General features: G+C 42.1%; 2 protein-coding genes across 4 annotated transcripts in view; one reads left to right on the top strand and one right to left on the bottom strand.

The window, feature by feature from the left end:
• The window catches only part of Rbks (ribokinase), an 86,278-nt gene extending 82,455 nt beyond the window's left edge, over positions 1–3,823 (bottom strand). For both annotated transcript variants that reach the window (XM_038318003.2, XM_038318004.1), the window contains exon 1: positions 3,706–3,823. In XM_038318003.2, the coding sequence (XP_038173931.1) occupies positions 3,706–3,797 (92 nt within the window). In that variant the 5' untranslated portion in view covers positions 3,798–3,823. The remainder of the gene's footprint in view (positions 1–3,705) is intronic.
• Positions 3,824–4,163: 340 nt separating this feature from the next.
• Babam2 (BRISC and BRCA1 A complex member 2) overlaps positions 4,164–23,466 on the top strand; it is a 381,270-nt gene continuing 361,967 nt past the window's right edge. For both annotated transcript variants that reach the window (XM_038320567.2, XM_038320568.2), the window contains exons 1-2: positions 4,164–4,286; positions 8,283–8,434. In XM_038320567.2, coding sequence (XP_038176495.1) covers positions 8,307–8,434 — 128 coding nt within the window. In that variant the 5' untranslated portion in view covers positions 4,164–4,286; positions 8,283–8,306. The remainder of the gene's footprint in view (positions 4,287–8,282; positions 8,435–23,466) is intronic.

Genomic DNA, 23,466 nt, shown 5'->3' with positions numbered 1-23,466 from the left:
TTTAAAGACAAGGTTTCATGTAGCTCAGACTGGCCTTAAAATCCATGTGGAATAAGGATGACCTTGAAGTCATGATTCTTTTCTCCCAGTTCCCAAGTGTGGGATTCCAGGCATGTGCCATCATGCCTGACACAACATGAAACCCTAGACATGAGTGTTCAAGAAGAAAGGATATTGATAAATACAGATGGGTATTAAACAGTGTCACTTGGATGAGTTAATGAGTTTTAAAAATTATTACTATACAGAGCTTACTACACATAGAGAACTAAAATTAAAAATGAAAAAAAAAGCTCATTGATTGAATTAGCAGTGTCTGGCACACAGTAATATATAAAGTAAGTTGGACTTGGATGCCTTCCAAAGAGGCTTAGTTAGGGAAGCGGTTTTATTTCCAAAGTGATTCTATAGTACAGGCATGATGTCTAGGCTGACTATGGTTACATGCATGGATGAAGAAGAGTAATGAAGATGCTATTTTTAGTTCTGAAGAGCTTTAGTTGTTATTCCTTATCAGTGTCCAAGATACACAGGGAATACGGAGACTATACATTTCCACACACACTATACAAAGAGACAGCATCATAGGGGGAGACAACTCTGGAAGAGCTGGGCTTCAGCCTTCATTATGCCTCTAACTGGCTGTGTGATTGGGGTCAGCTATTTAAACTCTTGGTCATCTCATCTGTAAATGTGGACTGAAAAGATCCAAAGGTTCCCCAAGTTCCCTAAGTGATGGTTATTTGATGTCCATATTACAGTGTTGGTAAAATATTCTTAAAAGATATTCATATTCTAATCTCTACAACTTGCAAATATATCGTATACCAGCAAGGGGGTATTAAGGCAATGTTTAAGCCAATAAGAAACTATAAAGGAAGGCGATTATCTTGAGCTACCTGGCTGGGATCAATGTAATCACAAGGGTTCTTTTCTTATTCATTATTATTTTTATGTGCATTGGTGTTTGACCTGCTTGTCTGTGAGGGAGTCGGATCCACTGGAACTTGAGTTACTGTCAGTTGTGAGCTGCCACGTTGGTGCTGGGAATTGAACCTGGATCCTCTGGAAGAGCAGCCAGTGCTCTTGATACTGAGCCATCTCTCCAGCCCCCACAAGGGTTTCACAGTGCACATGGAGTAAGAGTCAGAAAGATGCCATCTTTGACTATGCAGATGAAAGGTCTTGATGAAATCAGTACAGAGAAGGTACAAAAGTGAAAAAAACAAATTTTTCCCGGTATCCCTCAGAAAGGAAGCCTGTCCTACTGACTCCTTGATTTTAGTTCAGTGAATGCTAAGCCAAGTTTATGACTGACCGCCAGAGCTACACTAATATGAAGTCAATTACATCTGTGGCAAATTGTTTCAGCAGCAATAGGAAAGTAATACACGCGTGACACACCTGTAACTAACAGAGCCAGACACGATCTTATGCAGAGATTGGAGTGAATGAGTCTGGATGACTTATCTATAAACTGAGGGGCTTGGACCAATATCCCCTAAACTTTCTCCATCTCTGAAACAAGACTTTAAAATTCCAACATTATAAACTTAGCCTTTTCCACTGCTTATTCCCCACGCCCTGAGCCTGAGGAGTAAGCACCGCAGATGGTACTGAGGTCTCTGCAGTATTTGCTGGTCAAGATTCACAGAAGGTGCTGGACTGAGCTCAGGACTTTTCACAAGCACAACTGAGTAACAACCCTTCAACTTGGTATGTTTTTGATGGAACTATTTCTAAAGTTAAACATACTCCCCATTTTTATATAATACTACATTTTATCTTTTCTTGAAGAAACACCACTAGGAATATCAATTAGTTATGCTGGGCTCTGAGAGTATGACACTGTACCTTGTCATAAGTTATGCCAAGACAGACATGACTGTTTTTTAGTGGCAGACAATGTAGTTACAGTTTGAGACACTTGGTCAGGAGGCTTATGAATGTTTTTCTAGAGAAGTCAGCACATGTTCCTATAAAGCTCCAGACAGTAAATGTTTAAGTTTGGTATGTCATACATAGTCTAGGTTACATTTTTAAAGTAACCTTTTAGAAATGTGGTAAATCATTCCTACCTCCCAAGTGATACAGAAAACCTGCAGCTCAAATATTTCTGAAAAATCAAAATTTAAAATTTGGAGTCAGACATGGTGGTGTAGGTCTGTAATCCCAGGTATAGCAGGATAGCAAGGTCAAGGCCCGCCTGAGTTACACAGTCCAAGTCTAGCATGGGGACTTTGTGAGACTCTGTCTTAAAAGAATAAAAGGTTAGGAGTTTGGTCCAATGGTACGGTGCTCACTTGGCATGCAAGGGTTTGGGTACAGGAACGCAGTGTCCTCAGAGGCTAGGTGGGGGATCCCCTGGGGCTGGATTACTGGTGGCTGTGAAACAGTGATTCTAACTGTTGAGCCATCAGCTCCAGTCCCTGCATCGTACTGTCTGAGGTTTCTGTCAATCACAGCTGCCCCCACTAGTCTCCTTTTGAGTTCCATCCTTTGACATAGTTTCTTAATTTGATAACATATCTTTATCTGTCCTGTCTATCGCGTGTGTACGTGTGCATCACACATGTGGAAGGACGTTAGAGAACTCCCAAGAGTCAGGTTTTGTCCTTCCATCACAGTGGGCTCCAGGGACTGAACCCAGGTCAGCAGGTTTTGGACAAGCACCTTTACCCCCTAAGCCAGTGGTTCTCAACCTTCCTAGCGCTGTGACCCTTTAATACAGTTCCTCATGTCATGGTGACCTCCAACCATCAAATTTTCTTTGTTGTAATTTCATAGCTGTAATTTTGCTACTACTAAGGATCATAATGTAAATATCTGATATGCGGACCCCCAAAGGGTCGCGATCTACACTGTCCTAAACATTCTAAACACTGTTTCTAAACACTCTCCTAAGACATCTTGATGACCCTGATAACAATTTATAACCATTTTTAGCAAGATTAAGTTGGATATTTGAAGACCCAAAGTAGATATAGGTAGTTTGGTGTGAGGATTTGGTTACTTTGATTACACCAAGGCCTTATTTCAAGGTTCTCTTACCATTTGGGAAAAGGTTTAGGGACAGATGAGGTCTTCTAACCCAGCTCTTTTCATTTAGCATATTTTTCATCACTATTTGATCATAGATTTTTAGTAGCTATAATTCTTATGCTTTTTTTTTCGGACTCCCATTTGGGTTTACCACAAGGTTAACCCACGGTTGCATTTCTACACGAAAATAAACTGTAAATATGAAACACTGCAGGAATGCCAACAACCGACAGAGTAAAAAGCTGTGTGTCTTTTTCCTCGACGCCTTAATTCACACGTGTTCAACCGAGTAATACCCAGGTATGGCTGGTTAACAAAACACTTTTTGTAGTCCTCGTAACAACCCTTAAGTTGGGTCCGTTCTCTCTGAGGTTAAAATAGCATGGGACAGCCTGGCCAAAAACCAGGTGCAGGTGTTTGGGGAGGGTGTCTTTTTGTTTGGGGTGTCTTTCGGCATAAGAGCTGTCATTCAGCGGCGCCCAGTCCCTTCCTTTGCCATTGACTTTCAGACTTGAATTGTGCGTTTTCCACGTCAGAAGTCGCGCTGTGGAAAACCCGAAGTTTACAGCATAACTCCACGGTGGGTGCCCACAGATCCGAGGCCCGGGCACCCAACAGTGTGGTTCGCCCTCCCGAGACCCTGCGCTGCGGCCCCGCACTAACCTGACCAGGTCGGTCATGCAGGAACCCACCACCACCACCGCTGCCGCCACCTCCTCCTGCCAGGGCCTCCCGGGCTCCCCAGACGCCGCCATTACTAAGCCTTGCTCTAGCTCGACCCCGACGCTGCCCTTTGCCCTTTGCCTGAACCCGTAACCAGAGACGCCTCTCCTTCCTCCCTAACGACGCGGCCGGTCCCCCACGCCTGTTTGGGTCGCCCACCCTAATGCCCGTGAAACATCCCCGGCCTCCGGCGGCTCCCGGTTCTTCTAGGACCCATGTACCCGCCCCGCCTCACGGCACAGGGCTCAGCCGCCACAGCGAGAGGCGACGTAGCTCGCCCGGCTGGAGGCGGCCGCCACCAGCGAACCTTCAGGCACTACCGGGCCGCCTTCCTAGCTTCCGGCTGGGCTCGGCGCGGGCACACGCACGCCCGCCCGACTCCGGAGGGGGGGCGGGACGTCCGGGGGAGCGCGCACGCATCCGGCCCGCGATTCGCGCGCTGGTCGGTGCGTCGGTCGGGGGCGCGCTCGGGTAACCTGTACCCCGTCTAGTCGCCGGTTACTGATCGGACTAAGTTCCAGGTACCTGGACCCGGGCTGGTGCGGGGAGGTTGGATCTCAGTCGCACAGGTGGCGCAGAGAGCCATGTTTGAGTATGGCCAGAGAGCTAGCCTCTTCCTCAAGAGAAGGCCCGCGTTCCAAAGATGCCCCGCTCGTCCCCAGCACGCGGATCCCCTCAAGAACGAGCCCCCAAGACCCGAGGCTACTCTCTCTCTTTCTCTTTCTCTCCACACATCTTGCTCATTCCTGGCCCCTGATGAACCCCGCTTCTTTTTGCGCTTGATGGGGGGAATATACAATTTGGGAGAAAGGGTCGGATCCCTTTAGGTTTTCTTCAGAATGGGTGGCCGGCCATTCTTTGGATCTGAACCGGTTCGCTCTCCCCATCCCTCCCCGATATTGCCTAGTGGAGAAATTGCTCCCCCAACGTAACTTCCCTCGTGCGCCATATGACGTTAACGTGATGCAGCAGGAGGCCACCCCTTTCCGTTCCATGACGTCAACGGGGCACATGTTTCCGTGTTTGTCGTCCTCCTAATTGCAAGAGCCTGGTCGGTGCTTGTTATACGTCTTTGTATTCCCCAGATAGCCAGCCCACCGAAAGACCTCATGCGACCTTACCTTGCGGCAGCAGATATCTATAAATATTATACATTTGCATTTTCCTCCTGCAATACGTCAGAATCAGGAAAGAAATACAAATTGCAAAACAAGCATTCAAGAAAGCTGGCCACCAAAAATTCCTGCCTCCGTGAGATCCGTTATAATGATGCAATGTGTAAAAGAGGGTGTGTGTGTGTGGGGGGGGGGTGGTTATGTTTCCAACCCATACATATCCCTGCATATTGTACCAAAGGACCATTCCCCCCCCACCCCAAATTCCTGGTTTTGGAGTCAGTATAGCTTTCCCTCTTTGTTAGAGAATTCCCAAAACTGAAACATCTAAGAGCTGCACAAAACCTTGCGCAGTCAAAAATTGTATTATGGCCGCTCTGGAAATAAAGACAGAAATTCATTCCCTCAGGTGCGATCCGGAAGTCTTGACACTTGCTGCAGTGGAAGAGGCTGTCCTAATCACTAGCGTGGTTTGGTGCCTGGAGTCGGCTTGTTTCTTTTGGCATTTAGCTAGTGAATCGTTCAGGCTGGCATTAGCCCTCGGTCAGCAGTAGCCTAGTGATTTCTAGTTGTAAAGCAATCATGTGGATAAATTCCTGACCATGTTCTCAAATTTGACAAGGTGTGCGCTTTAAAACTGCACCTTGATGCTTTCTGCGGTGGCCAATGAAGTGAGTGCTTGAGAGGAAAGCAGGAATAGCAGAAGTTGAGAGGGGTCAGGATTGGAATTCTAATCCTTCTGTTTGCTCTGTGTGTGACATTAAGTCACTTGGTCTTGCTGGCCTTTAGTTTTGTATTTATAAAATGGAAACAATAGTCATTAAACTGCTTTGTGTGTGTGTGTGTGTGGGGGGGAGTGGATAGCTGTCCAAAGAGGTGAGTAAATAGCTCATGTGTGATGTTTAGAATCTGCTAATTTTGTTTCTATTTCTTAAGAAATCTGAGGTAAAATGGTAGATACTGAGAGGAAAAAATCATGACAAAAATCATTTGTTGTCATGAGAGAGCTTTCTGTTTGTTTCTACCAGATGGCTATTCCTGTGGCGGAAATAAGCATCCCCTTCAGGAACTATGACATTGTTGGGAAGAAATCAGGTAGAAGCGCTGCAGAATTTAGAAAGAAAAGCTGTCAAGGTGATAGTATATTATTCAAAAAACAGTTACCCATGTCATCTGGGAAATGGAAACTAGAAACCGGCCTTAGACAGGCTGTGGATGGCAAACCGCATGTAGAAGTGCTTTAGGAGTGATGTGATGCTATGAAATGTCTATTCTTTTATGATAGATAGTACAGCAGAGGAAGCATTTACTCTCGCTTGTGATGATGCATTAGAATGGTATTGGGAAGGCATCTACCAAGGAGTTAGAAAAGAATCATTTGGAACTAAAGTATGTGATATAAAGCTTAACCATTTCAGAAATATTTCTGGGTGGCATCATGGTGTCACCATGGTATTTTTTGAAAGAGCTCTATAGTCATTCCTTTATTGCTATCCAAAAATGATAAAACAAGTATTCAATTTAGCAGAGCTTGTAAGTCCTTATGTGCCACAGTGTGTAGAAGCTAGAACCAGAACAGCAGGTTCTCATAATTGTAACTGGGTGAAAATTAATTAGCTATCAATGTGGGATTAACCTTTCAGTTTGAGAAAGACAACGATCATTTGAATTGACTTATTCACCTCTAAAGTAGCAGCTTTCATTTAGAGGTCTATTAGGAATCCATGCACTCTCTCCTCCAGCTTTTTTAATATTCAGGTAGTGTTGATGTGATTTATTGCTTTTGTATTATCAAGGGTATAGACGTTGCAGCATAGTACCTTCAAATCAAAGACAAAAAGACCCAATTGCTTTTTGGTGCTTATCTAGACAGGAGTATGTTTTTATAATTTAAGTGTTAAGTACATTTTTTTGCTTCACTTATTCCTCAGATTCTACTGTATTATTATTATTATTATTTCCGTCATTTGTGTATATGTGTATGTGCGTGGTCTATTTGTGTGTATATGTATAGTGTATGTGTGTGTGCATGGTCTATTTGTGTGTATATGTATAGTATATGTGTGTGTGTATGGTCTATTTGTGTGTATATGTATAGTGTATGTGTGTGTGCACGGTCTATTTGTGTGTATATGTATAGTGTATGTGTGTGCATGGTCTATTTGTGTGTATATGTATGGTGTATGTGTGTGCATGGTATATTTGTGTGTATATGTATGGTGTATGTGTGTGCATGGTATATTTGTGTGTATATGTATGGTGTATGTGTGTGCATGGTATATTTGTGTGTATATGTATAGTGTATGTGTGTGCATGGTATATTTGTGTATATATGTATAGTGTATGTGTGTGTGCGTGGTATATTTGTGTGTATATGTATAGTGTCTGTGTCTGCTGCAAGCCCGAGTGGTGGGTTACATATGTCTGTCTCTGGGACTGGCTTTTATATGGTTGCTGTGGGTCTGAACTCATGCATGTTCATACATGCTCAGCAAGCGTTTTACTCACTGAACCATTTCCTTAGGTGTCCCTCACCCTATCAGTTTTTGAGGGTATATTCTCTCCATCCCTAAATATTTCTCCAGCTTTGCTCCCCTTAATCATTTATTTAAAATACTTTTGAAGTTTATTTCTATTAAATCTATTATTTGAGGCCATATTCTGAGCATGGGTCTCAGGTATACACCTGACCAGTATCCATGGTCCTGGCCAGTAGTTAATGAAGCTTGCTTTAAATTTGGGTAAAAATCTATTATTTGAACTTACCACTTAATTTATTTATTATTAAAATGTTACTGAATGCTAAGTGTATGTTGAATGCATTTGTTAATGTGAGACTTTTGCGTTGTAGTCTTGTTGGGGAGAGTTCATGTATACAGGTAATTACAGTCCACTATGGAAGGACTTATTAAGAAAGAGATTCAGCCATAAATGGTTTCTAGTAAGTAATAATTGGTTGTGTTTGCTTTAGAGTTGGTATGTTGTCGCCCATCAAGCTCTTTGTCCTCGTGGGGACATGGATGGAGGGCTTCCTAACTCAGCGACATGTGTTTTGTGTGTTACTGGGAAGGGACTGTTAGGGAAGGCTTCTCCATCTCAACCAAATTGTGCAGCTTTAAGGGGACTGTGCTATTGGAGGGACGTCTTTGGAAAGGAAGGGATTGTTCTTCAGGGGTTCCTTTCCTTCCTGAACAGCATGGAGCTGCCCATGCCCTGACTGTCTGAGCAGCAGGGATCTGGTTTCTTCTGGAAGACCAATGGTAGAGGTGTTACTGGGTTACAGAGCATTTGCTCATACGAGAGACATTCTGAGCACCGTGCTAGCTTCCAGGAAACTTGGTACATCTTTATCTCTGTATTGTATCTGGTAAACTGATCACTTTCCTTTCTTTCTGCTTTCAGTGGTGACTCATAAATCAAGTTAAAATGTCTCCAGAAATTGCCTTGAACCGAATTTCTCCAATGCTGTCCCCATTCATATCTAGTGTGGTCCGAAATGGAAAGGTGGGGCTGGATGCTACAAACTGTTTGAGAATAACGGACTTGAAGTCTGGGTATGTACAGAACTAACTCAGCCTTTACTTTACAATAAACCTTTCTTACTGGATTCATTAAAATTGTCCATCACAGGTAGCTTTCAAGTCTTGCTCTCATTACTGGCTAATCTAGTCGAGTTAAAAAAATGTTTGTGTGTGTGTGTGTGTGTGTGTGTGTGTGTGCGCACGCTGAGGATTGAACTCAGTGTCTCACACATTCTAGTGAAGAACTTGACCATAGAGTACATGCCAGTCCCTAATTCATTTGGTTTTGTTTAATTTTTGACATTTTATACTTATTTCATAAGTGTGTGTGTCCATGCATGGACATTTATTTCTACTGGGAGCACTCATGCATTCTTTTCTGGCTTATCTCTTTGGGTTTCAGCGTGTATGTTCTTCTTTCATTGACTTGTTTTCTTGTTTACTGCAACCTGACATACTGTAAGATTGGGTTTAGAGCTGCTGTGTCTGCCATCATTTGGTAATCTCCCTTAATACAAAAATGGCAATAGCTAACCAGAATGGGTCACTCTTCACAATGGGGTTAAAACGTCCAGTCTCACACCACACCTGGATATGTTGTATTAAATACAAAACAAAAAAACCCATAAACAAAACAAAAAAGAAAAAAAGAAAAATGAAATGGAAAAGCCTGCCATACATTTCATCTGGAAATAAAATTAGATCTACAGAAAAGATGGAAAAATATTATAGGAAATTGCAGTAGTAATCTTGGTTGTCAACTTGACAGACCTAGGAAGAGGGACCCTCAGTTGAATTGCTTCTATAAGATTGACCTGTGGGCATGTCTGAAGGGCATTTTTATGATTTTCAAATGATTGAGGAAGAAGGCTCAGTCTGGTAGGCAGAGCCATCTCTGGGCATATCAGCCTGCGCTGTATGAGAGTGTAGCTGGCAGTGTCCTGGGGGAGCAAGCTAGCAGTCAGCACCCCTCCAAGGTCTGGCTCTCATCTCAGTTCTTACTTCCGGGTTCCCGCTCGTGTTCCTACCCTTGCTTCCCTCAGTGGTGATCTAGAGCCTGTGAGGTGTAATAAGCCCACCCTTAGGCTGTTTGTGGCCAGTGTTTCTCAGAGCACCAGAGAAGCAAAGTAGGACAGAAATTCACGTTGCTTTACCATTATTGATCATTTTATAGCTCTTATTTGAGATTAGCTGTTTTCCTCTTTTGTGGACCAAGATTAATCCAGAATACAAATTGTATTTAATTGTCAGCATCCTCAGTTTCTCTAGCTTGCCTTTTTTTTTTAGACTTTCTTTGTCATGAATGACATTGACATTGTTTGTTTTTTGTTTTGTTTTGTTTCTCAAGACAGGTTTCTCTGTGTAACAGCCCTGGCTGTCCTAGAACTCACACTGTAGAGCAGGCTGTCCTTGAACTCACAGACATCCACCTGCCTCTGCTTCTCAAGTGTGGGGATTAAAGGTGTGTGCCACCACCGCCCAGCTTGACCCTGGCATTCTTCAGGAATATTAGCTAGATATTTTGTGATCTTTCCCTCTCTTTATACAACGCTTTTTTGCATTCAAATCTGAACTGTACCCACTTCCACAAGAGCACTATAGCGGTGTTGTTCCACCTCAGCGCATCCGATGCATTGTCTGTATGATGGCCATGTCTTTTTATGTCATCCTCCTGCCTCAGCCTCCTGCGTAGCTAGGATAACAGACACCACAGCCACTCAACTATGCAGCCAGGAGGTGAGACCTCAACACTGCAGTGTGCTTGACACATTAGGCACATTTTATACATTTTCAATGTATGATCTTCCCAGTTTCTGATGTGTTTAGTGGGGTGTACCTCTTTGTAAGCCAAGGAGTAAAATATTTGTCATTATTGGTTCCCAGCTTTTGTCTTTGGGAGGTCTGTCAAGTGACTTTTTGATGTTTTGACATTTCCTCATTTTTTTTCTTACTAGAAATGCCACTTTGTGTGTGTGTGTGTGTGTGTGTGAGAGAGAGAGAGAGAGAGAGAGAGAGAGAGACAGAGAGAGACAGAGAGAGAGAGAGACAGAGAGAGAGAGAAAGAGAGAGAGAGAGAGAGAGAGAGAGAGAGAGCGCAAACAAGGTTTTATTGAGAAGTACAGCAACACCTTCAGAGAGGAGATGAGTGGCCCCATATGTTGCATTTTTGGTTTTCTCTTAGTTATACTTATTAGGCTCTTTATCCTATTATATTTTATCTATTTATATTTCGTCTGTCTCTGTGTGTGAACATGAATATACCCCAATGTGTATGTGGAAGTCCCAGGATTGAACTCAGGTCGTCAGGCTTGGATGGCAAGTGCCTTTTTACGCACTAAACCATTTCGTTGACTTGCGTTTCTCTTTTCTCTTTCTTTTAAACCTGTAGTGCTCAGGGTTATGGGCTATAGTTGGGATCCATATTCTAATTTTTGTTTACTCCATGTAGGGCACAGTGCACACAGAAAGTATCATCTGAGGAGACGTTTTGGAGGTTATAAGGACAATCTTGTTAGTAATTGTAGCTAGCTACCCTTGGAGAGATGCTATTTTAGTACCCATTTTCCTTATTTGATTGATAAGCTGAACAGACAGGCAGAATCCAAATAAAAGCAAGATTCTTTTTTTAAAGTGTGATAATTCATCCTCACTTCCCTTATAGACCTTGGGTTTTTCTGTGTCTTCAGGACTATGTGCACTTTTAAGCTCCATCGCCAGGCAATCATTCTCTTAAGGACAGAGATCTTACTGAACTTATTTGTATGCTTCTGTGAGTTTACCATGGTGCCTCATGGGCTAAGTGAGTGTGTGGATGGGATAGTTGTTCCACGGAGAGGCTACTTAGTTTACAGGGTTAGAGTAGTTTTGTTCTTGTGGCTTGGGAGACTTTTTATTGTTTTGCTAACATAATTAATTCTATTATACATCATTCTAAAAATTGACATTCCCTGACAAACAAGCAGACACTTTTGAAATTATAGCAAAAATATATTACAGCATTAGATTTATTTTTTAAAAATTTTACACTTATTTACATGCTTTTAGATTTATTTATTTTGTTTTATGCATGTGAGTTTTTTGCCTGAATGTACATATGGGCACCATTTGCATGCCTGGTGCCATCGAGGTTGGAAGAAGGTGTTGGATCCGTCGAACTGGAGTTAGCATAGGGTTGTGAACCATGATGTGGTACTAGGAACCAAGTTCCTGGGTTCTCTGCAAGAGCAACAAGTGTTCTTAACCACTGAGCCATCTCACCAACTCCAGATTTATCCGTTTAGATAGAATATCTACTGAGACCCAAGGGGCCACTGTTAATGACAGAGAATTATCCCATGACTTTCTGCAGTTTGTTAATTCTCTGATGTGTGGTAACTTGATCACAGGCTTGTTCTATTTGCAGGATGCCGTACTTTGTCATTTTTAGTGAGTTTTGTAATCTTGATGTTGACTAAGTGTCTGATCAGCACTCTGTAATGATGCCTGGCAAGTCTAATGGGGAAGTCAGAGTAGCTCACTGCAACCTGTGGCAGCTGAGCCTTAATATCCTTTTTTTTGGCATATTGCAAGTGACTCAACCTCACTGGCACATGGCTGTGTTTGGGGCATCTGCTGTGACATCTCATCCACCCACAAGTACCTGTTGCATTTTTTTGGTGCATGTTCTGAATTTTGTTACTTAGTTAAAAATAGATACTCAGTGTAAGTACTTGATTACTAAAGAGGGTAATTTTAAACGATGAGTGGTGTGCGCTCTTATGATTGAGCTCAGTTGGGCTGCGTCTGCCTCTAGCTTGCTTAGTCTGTCTGGAAGGAAGCTGCTGTTCTGGGAGGCAACAGGTTCATTTAAAGATGGCAGTTTTAATATTTTAGCATGAAGATGTTCACTTGGCTCTTTATAGTGCTTTTTTCTGTCTTTTAATCTCATTCTTTCTCCCTGAGCATGTCTTCATTCTCTCTCTGTCTCTCTGTCTGTCTGTCTCTCTCTGTCTGTCTCTCTCTCTCTCTGTCTCTGTCTCTCTCTCTGTCTCTCTCTCTATATATATGTATACACACACACACACACACACACACACACATTTAGACAGGCCCTCTCTATGTAGGCTGTCTTGAAACTCACTATGCCCTCTCGCCTGGCCATACTTTATATATTTACTATGCATAAATGTCTCCAAACAGTATCTTATTTTGCATGTGTAAAAAGTGTTTCCAAGTGATATACTCTATGTATTCATGTGAAGTTTTCTTGTTTTGCTATTTTTCCTTTTATTCGTTTTTTATTGATTTTTTATTTATTGATTTTTTTTTATTAAAAATTTCCACGTCCTTCCCTCCTCCCATTTCCCTCTCCCTCCCCCCACTCCTCCTACCCATCCCTTTGTAGTCCAAACAGCAGTCAGGGTTCCCTGCCCTGTGGGAAGTTCAAGGTCCTCCCCCCTCCAGGTCTAGGAAGGTGAACATCCAAACAGACTAGGCTCCCACAAAGCCAGTACATGCAGTAGGATCAAAACCCAGTGCCATTGTCCTTGGCTTCTCAGTCAGCCCTCATTGTCCGCCATGTTCAGAGAGTCCGGTTTGATCACATGCTCCATCAGTCCCAGTCCAGCTGGCCTTGGTGAGCTCCCATTAGATTAGGCACACTGTTTCCATGGGTGGACCAACCCCTCGCAGTTCTGACTTCCTTGTTCATGTTCTCCCTCTTTCTGCTCTTCATCTGAACCGTGGGAGCTCAGTCCAGTGCTCCAATGTGGGTGTCTGTCTCTATCTCCATCCATCGCCAGATGCAGGTTCTATGGTGATATGCAAGATATTCATCAGTATGGCTATAGGATAGGGCCATTTCAGGCTCCCTCTCCTCAGCTGCCCAAGGAACTAGCTGGGGACATCTCCATGGACACCTGGGAACCCCTATAGAGTCAAGTCTCTTGCCAACCCTAAAATGGCTCCCTTAATTAAGATATATACTTCCCTGTTCCCATATCCACCCTTCCTCCATCCCAACTGTCCCATTCCCCCAAGCTCTCCCATCCTCTCCTTCTCATTTTTCTCTCCCCATCTCCCCTTATCCCCATCCTGCCCCCACCCCCATGTTCCCAATTTTTGCCTGGCAATCTTGTCTACTTCCAATATCCAGGAGGATAACTATATGTTTTTCTTTGGGTTCACCTTCTTATTTAGCTTCTCTAGGATCATGAATTATAGGCTCAATGTCTTTTATTTATGGCTAGAATCCACTTATGAGTGAGTATATACCATATTCATCTTTTTGGGTCTGGGTTACCTCACTCAGGGTAGTGTTTTCTATTTCCATCCATTTGCATGCAAAATCAAGATGTCATTGTTTTTTACTGCTGAGTAGTACTCTAATGCGTATGTATTCCACACTTTCTTTATCCATTCTTCCATTGAGGGGCATCTAGGTTGTTTCCAGGTTCTGACTATTACAAATGATGCTGTGATGGAGGCGGGTCTTCTATCAATCTGTTGATTTCATTGGTTAATTAATAAAGAAAACTGCTTGGCCTAATAGGTTGGAACATAGGTAGGTGGAGTAGACAGAACAGGAAGAAGGAAGTGAGGTAGATGACTCAGTCAGATGCCACACCTCTCCTAAGTTAGGCAGACTGCCGTGCCTCTCCTAGGAAGAGAGATGCGATGAAGCCAGCCACCAGGTCAGACATGCTGAATCTTTCCCAGTAAGACACCATTCGTGGTGTTACATACATTATTAGATATGGGTTAATCAAGATGTGAGTAAGAGGCTGAAACTAATGGGCCAGGCAGTGTTTAAAAGAATACAGTTTGTGTGTTGTTATTTCGGGTAAAGCTAGTCGGGCGCCACGGGAGCAGGGCAGGAATGCAGCCCGCTGCTCCCATCACTACAATGCTGCTATGAACATAGTTGAGCAAATGCTTTTGTAGTATGATTGGGCATCTCTTGGGTATATTCCCAGGAGTGGTATTGCTGGATCCTGGGGTAGATTGATCCCGAATTTCCTGAGAAACCGCCACACTGATTTCCAAAGTGGTTGCACAAGTTTGCATTCCCACCAGCAATGGATGAGTGTTCCCCTTACTCCACATCCTCTCCAGCAAAGGCTATCATTGGTGTTTTTTATTTTAGCCATTCTGACAGGTGTAAGATGGTATCTCAAAGTTGTTTTGATTTGCATTTCCCTGACTGCTAAGGAGGTTGAGCATGACCTTAAGTGTCTTTTGGCCATTTGAACTTCTTCTGTTGAGAATTCTCTGTTCAGTTCAGTGCCCCATTTTTTAATTGGGTTAATTAGCATTTTAAAGTCTAGTTTCTTGAGTTCTTTATATATTTTGGAGATCAGACCTTTGTCTGTTGCGGGGTTGGTAAAGATCTTCTCCCAGTCAGTAGGTTGCCTTTTTGTCTTAATGACAGTGTCCTTTGCTTTAGAGAAGCTTCTGAGTTTTAGGTGGTCCCATTTATTCAATGTTGCCCTTAATGTCTGTGCTGCTGGGGTTATACATAGGAAGTGGTCTCCTGTGCCCAAATGTTGTAGAGTACTTTCCACTTTCTCTTCTATCAGGTTCAGTGTGTTCAGATTGAATTGAGGTCTTTAATCCATTTGGACTTGAGCTTTGTGCATGGTGATAGATATGGATCTATTTTCATTCTTCTACAGGTTTTTCATTATATTGTCTAGGCTGGTCTTGAACTCACTTGAATTCTGCTTCAGCCTCCTAAGTGCTGGGTTTATAGTCAGTGCACTACCATGCCTGGTTTATCTAGTTTTAAGCTGGTAAGATTTGTATTCATAGACAGACATAATTATTTCATTTTATTTAGTATATCATAGTCTACTGTGTGAATATGACCCCTATTTTAAATTAATATTTATTAATTTTTTATTTATCCATTGACAATTTCATATGTGTATATAATGCATCTTTACTATGCACACCCATAACTCCCTTATTCTGTTCCCCACAAACATGTCCTCAGCATGTCTCTCCCACTTGGAAATAGCCTCGGTTTTAATTCATTATTAAATATTTTTTTTCTGACAAAGAATGCCGTAGTGAACATTCTGTTGTGTCCATACAAGAAGATGCACATGAGAACATTGTCTCAGGCGGAATCTCTCCACCTGGGTATGTTTATCTATTAGTGCTGTAAAAGCAAGACAGTGAGTCATAACAACATTCAAGAAAGGGAAACAAGCCAGCGTGGAAACTCTTAAGAACATGTCATGTGTAGTAAGGATAAAGAGTATTTTGCGAATTTTCAGTAAAATAAGTATAAGTGTACTGGGTGGGTCATAGTGAAAACTACGTGTGATGGTGGAAACTGTCTGTCAGCTGCTCCTTGATCCTCTATTCCTAGGAATATAGTTACTCACTCCTAGACTGTGTAGCTTTTTTGTTTTTGGCTGTAGCCACATAGTTAGTGTCTGTTTCCTTTTACTAGAAAGGTAGGAGAGTTTCTGGTAGTCGGTAGCCTCACTATTACCTGGTGTACTAGTTTCTCGTAGTCGGTAGCCTCACTATTACCTGGTGTACTAGTTTCTCGTAGTCGGTAGCCTCACTATTACCTGGTGTACTAGTTTGTCTTCTGTTGCTGTGATCAGATGCCTTGACAGAAGCAGCTTAGAGGAGCAAAGGTTTATTTTGGTGTGCTGTTCCAGAAGGATGCAGTGGGTCATGGAGGGAAGGCAGGGGAGGTGTGGTGGTCGGAGGAGGAAGCTGGCTGGTTACATTTTATCAGCTCTCAAGAAACAGAACAGAAGGTAGGAGCAGGCTATAAAAGGTCAACCTGCCTCCTGCAACATAGGTTCAGTGCCTAAAAGTGCCATAAATCTTCCCAAACAGCACTACCAGCAGGGACCAAATCTTCCAACACACGAGCCTATCAGACATTTCACATTCCCATCATGGCAGTGTTGCAGACCTCAGCTTTTGTCAAGCCAATACAGTGTGAAATGGTATTTCATCTGGTCTTAGCTTATATCTCTCAGATCTCTGTGCCAATCTTTTTATCTGCCCACTGGCAATTCAGTTTCTACTCTTGGAGATAGTCTTTACTCATCTTTTAAGTGAGCTATTTGTTGATGTGTATAGATTTGAAAGCATTATTCATGTATTTTAGACTTCAAGCTTTTGGTAATTACATGTATTAGAAATACCCGCATGCGGGCTATGACTTGGAGTTTTTCTTTGGCACTGCTAATATTCAGGAGTTTCAATTTTATTATGCATACAACGTTCTGCCTGCATGTATGCCTGCACACCTGAAGAGGACAGCAGATCTCATTACAGATGGTTGTGAGCCACTGTGTGGGTGCTGGGAATTGAACTCAGGACCTCTAGAAGAGCAGCCAGTGCTCTTAACCTTTGAGCCATCTCTCCAGTCCCTAGGAGTCTTAATTTTAATGAACTCAGATTCGTTAATACTTTGATTTTGAAGAGAAGCAGAACAGAGAAGGAAAAGAATATACATAAAGAAAGAGGGAAGAGGCAGTTTTAAAAAATTCTGGTCTCGCTGGGCGATGGTGGCGCACGCCTTTAATCCCAGCACTCTGGAGGCAGAGGCAGACGGATCTCTATGAGTTCGAGGCCAGCCTGGTCTACAAGAGCTAGTTCCAGGACAGGCTCCAAAGCCACAGAGAAACTCTGTCTCGAAAAACCAAAAAAAAAAAAAAAAAAATTCTGGTCTCTTTAATAGCCATACATCCTTCCTAAGAATTTTAACGATTTTTACTTTTCCTGATATTTAAATAGAAATTAGTTTTTTTTCTCCACTTAAGGATATAGAACAAGATACAGACATAGATATCCTTCCATATGAATAACTGATTGGACCAGTATCATTCTTTGCCCATTCTCCACAGTGCCAATTCAAGTAGATCTCGTCAGGTGTCGTTCATGTCACATGTGGACTTGTTCTAGGCTTTCTCATTGGCTCTGTCACCCTCACTGTCTCTGTGTCATTTGATACTGCCATGTCTATTATAGCTTTAAAATATGCTCTTCTAATAGAACAAATTCTTGCCCTATCTACCCTGTTTTAATGATTAAAACTTGTTGTTCATAAATCCTAACTACTTTAAGAAATAACCTCATTTAATAGTGTACTGTTCCATTAGGGAATCTCCTCTAATCCAGTCAACAAAACCTCTTCTTTTTAATTCACCAAAGAAAAGGACATAAGGAAGACTGACCTAGTGAGGGATTGATTGGGAATGGGTGTTCAGGAGAACTCTCTCTGAGATGACATTTAAGTTGAGTCATGGAAGATGTGTCTAATTTAGTGTGAAAGTTAGGGGATCGGTTGTGAAGATGTAAGCAAGTGCAAAGGCAGGAAGATGCTTTGAGCTCTGGGGTCTGAGGACCACTTTGGTTGGATAGAGAGGAGAGACAGACCCAAGAAATTATTGCGATGGTCAGGAGTAGATTCCGTAGAGCCCGAGGGCCTAGGTTTGAAGATGTTTCATTCCCGATGAAATGAGAGGCTAGAAAGGGGTTTTAGGTCATGTGATGTGATCTTACTGTGTTAGCAATGAAATAGCTGGCATATGTGGAAACGCTACTGTTTGCGGTATGGTATCTAGTGAACAGGCTGGTACCATAGTCTAGGTGAGAGATGATGGAGTCTTAGAGTGTGGTGGTGGCAATGATGACAGAAAGAGATGAAGTTAATAAAGCTATTTAGGAGATAGAATAGTGAGGACATTGAATGTGGGGGTTTGGGGGGGAATCAAAGTGGCTGCCTGTCTTAGCTTGAGTTCCTGTCGTTTATTGAGGTGGGGAATGGCCAGTGGGAGAATTGCTTCACTAGTTTGGTTAGTTTCTGGGTCTACCATATCATTTTTATTTTGGGGCTTCACCTTTTTCCTGTTCTCAGTCTTATATCTTGTTTTCTCATCTCATTCTCTTTCTTTATTGGAGGTTATAGCATCCTACAAAGGGAGAGGAGGAGATATATTGTAGAGTTCTTGAAAATCTAAAAGTGTTTCTATTCTTGTTTTAAGCTTCATCAACAATTATTTGGAGGCTGGTACAGAAATCTAATTACAAATGATTTTCCTTTTGAATGTTGGTTGCTTTGATCTGTAATTTTAGAGATACCTAATACACATACTGACAAAATGTCATGGAGACAGTGTTCTGTCTTATTTCTGTAAGGATATTAATTTTAGTGAAATTCTTCTGTGCTATGCTAATCTTTCATGTGAATGGCTTTCTTCAAGTCGCTGAATATTGGTAGTCCATTTATTAAAGAATATGATTCTAAGATGCATGTTTGAAACTCTTTGAGCTTGGATGAGTCAAGTGTTGAGTTCCACTGCAGTGTTACTAGGCAACATTGGCCCTTTGTATAGGGTGATTACTAGGTTTATTATTTCATGGACTTTCTCTATGCTATAACATAAACCCATGTGGATGCATGCCTCATTCATCAGCAAAATCCCAATTTGTAGACCAAACTATGCACACTTTAAGGCTTTTGATATCCTAATCCAGTAGTATATTTCATATTAGTAAGTGATACCCTTAGTCCAGCAGTATATTACACATTGGTGAGTGATACCCTTAGTCCAGTAGTATATTACACATTGGTAAGTGATACTCTTAGTCCAGTAGTATATTACACATTAGTGAGTGATACCCTTAGTCCAGTAGTATATTACACATTAGTGAGTGATACCCTTAGTCCAGTAGTATATTACACATTAGTGAGTGATACCCTTAGTCCAGTAGTATATTACACATTAGTGAGTGATACCCTTAGTCCAGTAGTATATTACACATTAGTGAGTGATACCCTTAGTCCAGTAGTATATTACACATTAGTGAGTGATACCCTTAGTCCAGTAGTGTTTTACACATTAGTGAGTGATGCCCTTAGTCCAGTAGTATATTACACATTAGTGAGTGATACTCTTAGTCCAGTAGTATATTACACATTAGTGAGTGATACCCTTAGTCCAGTAGTATATTACACATTAGTGAGTGATACTCTTAGTCCAGTAGTATATTACACATTGGTAAGTGATACTCTTAGTCCAGTAGTATATTACACATTAGTGAGTGATACCCTTAGTCCAGTAGTATATTACACATTGGTGAGTGATACCCTTAGTCTAGTAGTATATTACACATTGGTGAGTGATACCCTTAGTCCAGTAGTATATTACACATTGGTAAGCATTCACACAAACATTTCAGAAAGTTGCTCTTTCTCTTTCTCTCTTTTGGTTTTTTAAGACAAGGTTTTTCTATGTATCCTTGGCTGTTCTAGAACTAGCTCAGGTAGACCAGGCTGGCCTCAAACTCACAGAGATCCACCTGCCTCTGCCTCTGAGGGCTGGGATTAAAGGTGTGTGCCACCACTGCCCAGCTAAAGTTGCTCTTCTGATAGCAATATGTGAAGCTGTCAATTCCTCTACATTCTTAATTTTGATATTATAAGTTTCAAAGATTACTTGTTAGTTTAATAGATAGACATGGTACTAATTTAGTCATTTGCTTTGTCTTAATTGTTTATGTGTATGTGAGAGAGAAAGTAGAGAGCAATGGGATATTTGTTTTTTTCTTTCTTTTAAAAAATATTTATTGTGTATACAACATTCTGCCTGCATATATGTCCACACGCCAGAAGAGGGCGCCAGATCTCATTACAGATGGTTGTGAGCCACTATGTGGTTGCTGGGAATTGAACTCAGGACCTCTGGAAGAGCAGCCAGTGCTCTTAACCACTGAGCCATCTCTCCAGACCCCTATTTTTTTCTTAGTAAATTATAAAACCCTTTGTATGTTACCAAACGTAACACTCTCCGTAATGTGATGCCTGTGTTCCTCCCAACTTCTCAATGTCTCTCAGTTAAATCTTGATATATATAATATGCAGAAACCCTCCAGCGTTTTCCGCTTTTGAAACCTGATAAGTGCATCTCATATCGGAGGAAGGATGCAGAGGGTGATAGTGGACAGTGTGGAGCTTCCCCTTTCCTCTCAGTTTTGGTCTTTGGAGGCCACTGCTCTTGTGTTACTGTTTTATTCCTTCTAAAGACATTCTTTGCGCTTGCAAGCCTCCTTTGTTTCTTTCTATGTCGAGCACTGGCCATGTTGGATTGCTATAATAATGGCCCCTGAAAAGTCATGCCTTCCTTTATCCGTTGTCCTTTGAATATAACCTTGCCTTGTCTTTAGTCAAGAGGCACTCTCTCTGTTTTCTTATTTACTTTTAAGAAAAATTTTTATGTGTTTGTGTGTGGGTCTGAGTGAGTGTATGTGTGTGTGTCATGTGTGTACAGGCAGAGTCAAGAAGAGGGTGTCAGGTTCTCTGGAGTTGGAATTACAGTGGTTGTGAGCAGTCTGATGTGTTAGACACTTAACCCCAGGCGGTCTGCAAGAGCAGTGTGCATTTACTGCTGAGCCCCCTCTCCAGCCCTTTCTCTACTTCTTTAGTGTGTGATTCTTTGTGACTTGGCTTTTACTAATCGAATATGAGAAAGCCTGAGTCTTGGCCTTAAGAGCCTGGCAGTTCTATTTCTACCCTCTCGGGATACCATGATTGATATGTTCATGGGTCTCCTTGGGAGAAGATGACCCATTAATTTCAACCCCATAATTGATACCTAGTCCCTTAGCTCACCTTCATCTAAGACCTGTTGGGACAGTATGCAGACTGGAGGAAGGAGTTTTATCCAGGAATCGTAGGTATAAGTGGTGCTGAGCTCTGCTAGTGTGGGCATGGGCTGTGGCAGAAGTTCATCTAGATCTTGGTGCTTAGCTGTGTTCTACAAACAGCTGGATACTCAAGTGTGCTGCTGATGTTTTGCTGATTCTACTCAGTACCCTTTAGGAAGATGTTTATTTTAACCAGAAGAAACCTAGGCTGTACTTCTCATGCTCTTTTCTTCCCTTAGCTCTTTATCCCAGACGTTGTCTATGAAGCTCTACTCTGATTGTAATTGTATGGCAGAGTAATACATGCAGTTTCAACTAAGCCATCTATGGAGATTTTAATACTTAAAGGTGCTTCAATAGTCAGGAATGATGTACTCCTGTAACATAGCTCTAAGGGAGGCAGGAGGGTCTCAAGTTCAAGGCTTGACTTGGCTGCAGAGGTAGTTCAAGCTCAGCATGGGCAGCTTAGTGGGTCACATTTTAGAATAAGAAGTTAAGAAGAGGCTGTGAGATAGCTCAGTGGTCAGATAGAGCCTAAACAAAACCCCAAGTAAACAAGCACCTCCCGGCCACATGTGGTTTTTAGTTTATATTTTATACTTAGGATTTTAAGTGGTGGTATTGGCCTTGATTCAGTAGACCCTGAAATTCTTCACTTGGGAACTTTTGGTACTCCAGAGTCTGGAGTGGTCAGACCTTGATAGATGTGGATTGGCTTTCATGTCCTGCAACGACTTCATTTCAGAGTGATTTAAAAATATTTTGTATGGCCAGGTGGTAGCGGCAGCACACCTTTAATCCCAGCACTTGGGAGGCAGAGGCAGGCCGATCTCTGTGAGTTCGAGGCCAGCCTGGTCTACAGAGCAAGTTCCAGGAGAGGCTCCAAATCTACAGAGAAACCCTGTCTCAAAAACAAACAAACAAAGTAAAATAAAAAAAATATTTTGCCTCGGGAGGTAGAGGCAGGCGGATCTCTGAGTTCGAGGCCAGCCTGGTCTACAAGAGCTAGTTCCAGGACAGGCTCTAGAAACTACAGGGAAACCCTGTCTTGAAAAAACAAAAAAAAAATATTTTGCATGGAGGTTGGGGTGGAGAAAGAAAGGAAGGGAAGTAATGGATTTAATATGGAAAGGAGAGAGGGCAGAGGACTCTGGTCAGTGCCTGACTCAACTTCACATTCTTCAAGGGAGCAGCAACAAAATTGTTTCACTGTTGATTTTTATACTTTTTATTATGTACAGTTTAGAAAAAGTTAATTTATTTTTATTTTATATGTTTGGCTGCATGCATGTAAGTACACTATGTCTGTCTGGTGCCCGTGGAGCCCAGAAAAAGGGGTCATTCCACCTGGAACTGGAGGTATGAGTGGTTGTCAGCCTCTGGGTGGTAGCTGGGAACCAAACCTGGATCCTCTGAAAGAGCAGCAAGTGCTTTTAACATCTGGGCTGACTTTCCAGTCCTTTAATCTGCACACAAAAAAATTAGTTATATGTTAGTCTGTGTGTCTGTGTAGAGTTATGGGCCCTTGAGTGAATCTTAGGGTTCCATTGCTGTGAAGAGACACTATGACCATGGCAACTCTCATAAAGGAAAACATTTAATCGTGGTCGCTTGCTTACAGTTCAGAGGTTTAATCCATTATTGTCATGATGGGAAGCAAGGCGACATGTCTGCAGACATGATGCTAGAGAAGGAGCTGAGAGTTCTTACATCTTGATTCACAGGCAACAGGAAGTGTTTTGAGACACTGGGCATGGCTTGAGCATATATGAGAATTCAAAGCCCACCTCCACAGTGACGTACTTCCTCCAACAAGGCCACACCCACTCCAACAAAACCACACCTCCTAATAGCCCTCGGAGCTTATGGGGACCAATTGAATTCAAACTACTACACCCTTGCAGGTCAGAAGAGGGCATCAGACCCCTGGACTGGAGTAAGAGAGGTTGTGAGATGATAGAGGTCAGTGCTGGGAACCAAACTTAGGTCCACTGTAAGAGCTCTATGGGCTCTTAACCACTGCACCATCTCTTCAGCCTCCATTCTGTACAGTTTAAGGGAGTATTTTGTGAATAGCTTTTATTTGGTTTGACTCTGAGTTTAGAAGATAAGTGAGAACCTTTTGGTTGGATCATGTTTATATGGTAATAACTGTGTTTTAAGGCTCCAAATTAGTTATTCTATGATATCACTTTGCATGTTAAGAGGGGCCTTATGCTTGTGTAGAAAGGTGAACTACTATCCCCTTTACATTTCTTTCTTTTTTTAGTGTGTATAAGTATGACAGTCAAAAAACAACTTGCATGATTCTCCTTTAACCATGTGGGTGATGGGTTCTGAACTTAGGTTGTCAGACTTGGTGGCAAGTGCCTTTACTCACTGAACCATCTTCCTGGCCTTAGATT

The sequence above is a fragment of the Arvicola amphibius genome, chromosome 2 (assembly GCF_903992535.2).
Source record: "Arvicola amphibius chromosome 2, mArvAmp1.2, whole genome shotgun sequence".
Lineage (NCBI taxonomy): Eukaryota > Metazoa > Chordata > Mammalia > Rodentia > Cricetidae > Arvicola > Arvicola amphibius.
The sequence above is the reverse complement of the archived record's forward strand: the minus strand, read 5'-3'. Positions and strand labels throughout refer to the sequence as shown.